The sequence below is a fragment of the Dermochelys coriacea genome, chromosome 23 (assembly GCF_009764565.3).
Source record: "Dermochelys coriacea isolate rDerCor1 chromosome 23, rDerCor1.pri.v4, whole genome shotgun sequence".
NCBI classification, from domain to species: domain Eukaryota; kingdom Metazoa; phylum Chordata; order Testudines; family Dermochelyidae; genus Dermochelys; species Dermochelys coriacea.
The window spans coordinates 14627011-14633852 of NC_050090.1; the positions used below are offsets into that span (position 1 = coordinate 14627011).

The 6842-nt window shown below is 67.7% G+C and overlaps 1 protein-coding gene across 2 annotated transcripts; it reads left to right on the forward strand.

Moving 5' to 3' along the window:
• The first annotated feature begins 966 nt into the window (after positions 1–966).
• On the forward strand, positions 967–6514 carry LIN7B (lin-7 homolog B, crumbs cell polarity complex component). 2 transcript variants are annotated; one of them, XM_038381760.2, is made up of 6 exons: positions 967–1082; positions 2788–2906; positions 3429–3500; positions 4124–4333; positions 4771–4934; positions 5386–6514. In XM_038381760.2, exons 1-6 carry the CDS (start codon positions 1043–1045, stop codon positions 5405–5407), a joined length of 627 nt encoding a protein of 208 aa, XP_038237688.1. In that variant the 5' UTR covers positions 967–1042; the 3' UTR covers positions 5408–6514. The 2 variants fall into 2 exon arrangements, with proteins under 2 accessions (XP_038237688.1, XP_043357244.1); XM_043501309.1 differs by lacking the exon at positions 3429–3500.
• Positions 6515–6842: the final 328 nt, after the last annotated feature.

Sequence of the window (6842 nt, forward strand, 5' to 3'; positions counted from 1 at the left end):
CCCGGGGGTCAGCCCTGTGGCTGGGCAGACCCCCCCCAGCCCCACACTTTGCCCTCAAGGAGCAGCCTCAAATTGTAGCCACCAGACCTGGGTCCATGTCCAAATAGCCTCTAGCCCAGCTTGGGATCCCCCCGTCAGGCTTTGGCCAGGGCCCCTGACTCCCAGGAGCATGTCATCGTCCGTCCCCCCCCCACGGCTGCCGTACTCCCCCCGCCCCCCATGTTATGCTCCAAAGGAGCCTTAGCTGCCCTCGCCTGTGACTCTGACCCGTCCTCTGCCCTGTTCCCAGGCGCGGGTGGGGCCCATGTTTCAACTGGGCCACTGCTGACTAGCCAGGCCCCTTGCCTATCTTTTACTGCCCCCTAGATCAGGATCCTTCCCCCCCCCACCCCATGCCAGGACTCTCTGGGGTGTCATTTACCCCACCCCATGCCGGGGCTCTCTGGGGTGCCCCCCCCTTTGCTGCTCTAGCGAGTCAGGGTCTGAGCTGGGCCCCAGGTGCAGCCGGGGAGGAGGCTGATCTCGGTCCAAGAAACCCGCCCCCGGCCTGCAGGGCTCCCTGCCCCTGGCTACTGAGCAGCGAGGGGGCAAAGCTGGCAGGGGGCTGTGGCCTGCAGCTGGGCTGGGGGGGTTGACCCCAGAGCTGGCCCAGAGACAGGGGGCACATGAAGGTGTGGCAGGGTCATCCCACCCGCTGCAGCCTGGGGTGGGAGAGGGGCAGGGAAGGGGGGCTTTGCTCCTGCCCCTCCCCTCCCCGCTCTCAGTGTGTGTGCGGGGGGGTGTGAATGAGCTGGGCTGTGAAGGGGGGGGCGATAGCGGAGGAGCATGGCCGCGGGGGGGGCGCCCGTGCCCTGACCGCCGTGAACACACGCGGGGGTGCGCGCGTGCACAGCCGTCGTGCAGCCGCCCGCGGCTCCGGGCACGCGCGTGCACACACGTGCCCGGCCTCACGTGCGCGCAGGCACATCCCCCCCCACGTTTCCCGCCCAGCCCCCCCATCTCCCCCCCCCCGTGCAACGTGGGGCGGGGCCGGTGCGTGAAGATGGCAGCGCTGAGCAGCGAGCCGCTGGGGCTGGAGCGGGGTAAGGGGGCCGGGGGGGCGGGGCAGGTGGCGGGTGCAGAGGAACGCGGGGCCGGCTGGGGGACAGGTGGTGGCTCATGCATCTGGGGTGGGGGGTGATATGGGGGGTCAGGGCAGGTGGTAGCTGTGAGGGGGTGATGTGGGGGGCAGAGCAGGTGGTGATTGTGGGGGTCAGGGCAGGAGTTGGGGGGGTGATGTGGGGGGCAGAGCAGGTGGTGACTGGGGGGGGTCAGGGCAGGAGTTAGCTGTGGGGGTGATGGGGGGTCAGGGCAGATGGTGGCTGGGGGGCAGGGCAGGAGTTAGCTGTGGGGGTGATGGGGGGGTCAGAGCAGGTGGTGGCTGGGGGGGTGATGGGGGGTCAGAGCAGGAGTTAGCTGTGGGGGTGATGGGGGGTCAGAGCAGGTGGCGGCTGGGGGCAGGGCAGGAGTTAGCTGTGGGGGTGATGGGGGGGTCAGGGCAGGTGGCGGCTGGGGGCAGGGCAGGAGTTAGCTGTGGGGGTGATGGGGGAGTCAGAGCAGGAGTTAGCTGTGGGGGTGATGGGGGAGTCAGAGCAGGAGTTAGCTGTGGGGGTGATGGGGGGGTCAGGGCAGGTGGTGGCTGGGGGCAGGGCAGGAGTTAGCTGTGGGGGTGATGGGGGGGGTCAGGGCAGGTGGTGGCTGGGGGGTCAGGGCAGGAGTTAGCTGTGGCGGTGATGGGGGGGTCAGAGCAGGTGGTGGCTGGGGGGGTCAGGGCAGGAGTTAGCTGTGGCGGTGATGGGGGGGTCAGAGCAGGTGGTGGCTGGGGGGGTCAGGGCAGGAGTTAGCTGTGGGGATGATGGGGGGGTCAGAGCAGGTGGCGGCTGGGGGCAGGGCAGGAGTTAGCTGTGGCAGTGATGGGGGGGTCAGAGCAGGTGGTGGCTGGGGGGGTCAGGGCAGGAGTTAGCTGTGCCGGTGATGGGGGGGTCAGGGCAGGTGGTGGCTGGGGGGGTCAGGGAAGGACTTAGCTGTGGCGGTGATGGGGGGTCAGGGCAGGTGGTGGCTGGGGGGGTCAGGGCAGGAGTTAGCTGTGGCGGTGATGGGGGGGTCAGAGCAGGTGGTGGCTGGGGGGGGTCAGGGCAGGAGTTAGCTGTGGCGGTGATGGGGGGGTCAGAGCAGGTGGTGGCTGGGGGGGTCAGGGCAGGAGTTAGCTGTGGCGGTGATGGGGGGGTCAGAGCAGGTGGTGGCTGGGGGGGTCAGGGCAGGAGTTAGCTGTGGCGGTGATGGGGGGGTCAGAGCAGGTGGCGGCTGGGGGCAGGGCAGGAGTTAGCTGTGGGGGTGATGGGGGGGTCAGAGCAGGTGGTGGCTGGGGGCAGGGCAGGAGTTAGCTGTGGGGGTGATGGGGGGTCAGGGCAGATGGCGGCTGGGGGCAGGGCAGGAGTTAGCTGTGGGGGTGATGGGGGAGTCAGAGCAGGAGTTAGCTGTGGGGGTGATGGGGGGGTCAGGGCAGATGGTGGCTAGGGGCAGGGCGGGTGGTTGCTGAGAGGATGATGGGGTGGTCAGGGCAGGTGGTGGCTGGGGGGTCAGGGCAGGAGTTAGCTGTGGGGGGGTGATGTGGGCGGGTCAGGGCAGGTGGTGGCTCAGGGGGCAGGGCAGGTGTTCGATATGGGGGGCGATGTGGGGCAGCAGCAGGCAGTGAGTTTTGGGTGGTTCTCCCTGCCCCCCTGTGTGATCCCCCCCATCCTGTGGCAGACGTGGCGCGCGCCGTGGAGCTGCTGGAGCGGTTGCAGCGAAGTGGGGAGCTGCCCCCCCACAAGCTGCAGGCTTTGCAGCGGGTTCTCCAGAGCAAGTTCTGCTCAGCCATCCGCGAGGTGAGACCCCGTCCCGGGACCCCAAAACCCCTCTGGGCTCACAAGCAGCCCCACGTCCACCCCTGCACTGCACCCCCACATCCACCCCTGCACCCCAAACCCCTGTACTGCTTGCACCCCTTGTTAATTCACTGCACCCCCCAGACTCCCACGATCGTCCAGGCCACCTCAAACATCTCTGGGGCCCCTCTGTTCAGCACCCCCAGTCCCCCTCTCCCTCAAAGAGGGTCCTGCAGTTCAAGATCTGCTTGGACCTCTGGGAGATGAGACCCGCCTGAGCCCCATCCCCAGTCACCTCCCAGGGGGTTGCACCTCTCCACCACGCCCACCCCGACCCCCTGGGGATCTCTGACAATGACCCTCCATGTTCCCGCAGGAGCCTTGTCTCTTGCTGGGACCCCCCCAAGCCCTGAATTACCTGGGAGCCCAGTGCCCTGGCTGAACCCCCGTTGCCCGCTCCTCCACCTCCCCCAACCTGGCAATCGCCCGGACTCCTGGGTTCTCCCCGGTCTCCTCCCCCAGGTCTATGAGCAGCTCTATGACACGCTGGAGATCGCGGGCAGCGCCGAGATCCGGGCCCACGCCACGGCCAAGGTACGCCCCCCCCCCGGGGACTCCCCAACCCCCCGAGAGCCGGGCCTGGGTACTGCCCTCCCTGGGGACCCCAAACCCCTGAGATCTGGGTCTTGATACGGCCCCGCCCAGCCACCCCCAAGAGCCGAGCCTGGGTACCGTCCCCCAGGACCTCCCCACCCCCGAGAGCCAGGCCTAGGTACTGCGCTCCCCGTCCCGGGGACCCCCTACCCCCTGAGATCTGGGTCTTGGTACGGCCCCATCCAGCTACCCCCCACCCCCAAGAGCCAGACCTGGGTACCGTGCTCCCCACCCGGGGACCCCCATCCCTGAGATCTGGGTCTTGGTATGGCCCCATCCAGCTACCCCCCACCCCCGAGAGCCGGACCTGGGTACCGTGCTCCCCCCCCGGGGACCCCCATCCCTGAGATCTGGGTCTTGGTACGGCCCCCCCCGGGGACCCCCATCCCTGAGATCTGGGTCTTGGTACGGCCCCCCCGGGGACCCCCTATCCCCTGAAATCTGGGTCTTGGTATGGCCCTGCCCGGCTACCCCCCATCCCTGAGAGCCAGGCCCAGGTACTGCCCCCCCGGGGTCACCCCCCTCGGCACCCCCCTCTGAGCACCCTGCATCTGTGCCCCCAGGCCACGGTGGCGGCGTTCGCGGCAAGCGAGGGTCACGCTCACCCCCGGGTGGTGGAGCTGCCCAAGACGGAGGAGGGGCTCGGCTTTAACATCATGGGGGGCAAGGAGCAGAACTCCCCCATCTACATCTCCCGCGTCATCCCTGGCGGCGTCGCTGACCGGCACGGGGGGCTCAAGCGGGGGGACCAGCTGCTGTCCGTCAACGGCGTGGTGAGCAGGAGGGACTGTGGGGGGTGGCAGGGGGAGGGGACGTGGGGAGCCATGGGCGGGTTGATGGGTGTGTGTGTGGGGGACCAGCATGGGGGGCACTGGGAGGGGACATGGAGGGTTGATGGGGGGGCACTGGCATGGGCATCGGGAGGGGACATGGGGAGTGTGAGGTGCACGGGAGGGGATGTGGGGGGGACATGGGGGGTGCAGGGGTCTTGCATGGGGAGGACACAAGGAGAGGATGGGGGGCTGGCATGAGGGGCACCAAGAGGGGACATGGGGAGTGTGGAGGGGGCATGGGAGGGGCTGCAGGGGGGGGCACGGGAGAGGACATAGTGGTGATGGGGGGACCAGGAGGGCTGAGCGTGCGGGGACACTGAGGCAGCAGCGGGCGGGGGGGGTGTGCCCTGACCCCCATGTGTCCATGCGGGGGGCAGAGCGTGGAGGGGGAGCAGCACGAGAAGGCCGTGGAGCTGCTGAAGGCGGCGCAGGGGACGGTGAAGCTGGTCGTTCGCTACACGCCCAAGGTGCTGGAGGAGATGGAGGCCCGGTTCGAGAAGATGCGCACGGCCCGCCGGCGCCAGCAGCACCCCAGCTACTCGTAAGAGCCCCCCAGTGTCCCCCTGAGCCCCCCAGTGTCCCCCTGCACCCCCCAGAATGCCCCTGCCAATGCCAGCAGCACTACAGCTACTAGTAAGGGTGCCCCCTGTACCCCCAGTGTCCCCCATGCCCCCTTATGCCCCCCAGTGTCCCCCCGAGCCCCCCTGTGGCCCCCAAACCCCGTGTCTCCCAATGTCCCCCCATGTCCTCCCAGAACCCCCTTTGCCCCCCAGAACCTCCCGCCAGCACCAGAAGCCCCGCAGCTACTCATAAGGGCCGCAGAGCCCCCATCCCCTCCAGAATCCCCCCAGTGCTGCCAGCAGCACCCCAGCTACTCGTAAGGCCCTCCCAACCCCCCAGTGCCACAAGCAGCACCCCAAAAATACCTCCATGCCCCCCAAATCTGCTTTGCTTCCCTGGTCTGATGAAAGCCCCCTCTGTTCTCTCCCCAGGTCTCTGGAGTCGCGGGGATAGCGCCCGTCTCGTCCCATGCTGGGGAGGCCAGGGGTCCCCAGGCCTGGCCCCCCAAAGATTCCCTCCCCCCAGTTTTCGTGTGTAGCTGGGTCTATTTATCCGGCCCGCGCCGGCCCCACCGTGAACCGTATTTATTCCCTTATTTAAAGCTGACCCCTGTGCGTAAGCCGGGGTGAATCCGCCCGCCGGCCAGACTCTGGGGAACGACCCCCAAGCTCTGACAGTTGGCGGGGGGCGGTGAGGGGGATCCTGGCTTAGGGGCGGGGGAGGGGGATGCTGGAGAAATTCACTTCCCCCCCCCAACCACCCACCTTGCAGGATTCTCCTTCACTTCCCATCCCAAATTCTTGTGCCTCTTTGCCCCCGCGCCCCACCCCAGAGGGGCCTCCTTCCAGCCTGTTTAGGATGCAGTTGAGTGAATGGCCACCAGGTGGCGACTTTGCTGTTTGACTGCGGTGGGGGTGGGGGGGGACACTGACACTGGGGTTCATGGCGTATTGGTGCCCTTCACTCCCGACCTGCAGCCCCCAGATAGCCCGGCCCTCGCCCCCCCCAAGCTCTGCCTGTGTCCCTCCCGAGCCAGTCTCTAAGAACCCCCCCATATCTCCCCTGCCCTATCCTTTCCAAGGCAGGGGGAAGAGAGACTGGGGGCTGGGCTCCCCTTCCGCCTCCCAGATGGGCTGGGGGGAGGGGGCGTGGGAAATGAACTTGGGAATCAGGGACACCCCCCTTCCCCAGGAGTGAGTCATCCCCTCAAGTCGGTGTTTCTGGTCTGGCCACTGGCTCTGCCAGGGAAAGACGGGGGTGAAATTCCCAGAGGGGAGTCAGAGGGTGGGGCTGGGAGCCAGGACTCCTGGGTTCCCTCCCCAGCTCTGGGAGGGGCGTGGAGGCTAGTGGGTAGAGCAGTAGGGGCTGGGAGCCAGGACTCCTGGGCTCTCCTCAGCTGTGGGAGGGGAGGGGGGGTCTTAGTGGGTGTCGCCCACTCCCAGCCCCTGCTGTCCGTCCCTCCTCCCCCCGTGCCCGGCAACGTTCGTGCCCTTTGCTGCGGCTCGTGATTGTGCTGGGGGAAAGGGGGCTCCTGAGCGTAAATAAACCGATGCGAGTGAGTCTGCGACGTGCGTGTCTGTGTCCTTTGTGCCTCGGCCCCAGCGCTGGGGCTCCCGTCTCAAGGACGGTGGTAAATTGCAGAGGGGCCGGAGAAAGATGCGAGGGCCGGAAAACCTGCCTGGATGCTGGACAGATTCAGGCGGGAAAAGAGGTGGATTGACCCCACGACCCGACTTGCCTGGGACCTGATCCTGGGGAGACAAGCCGGCTCCCCCGCTTGGCAGCATTTTCGGGGGCGCCGGCTCTGATCCAGCCCCAGGGCTAGGGGACTGGCTGGCTCAGGGGGGCAGGAAGTGGGACATGGGGCAACTGACATGCCCCCTTCTGC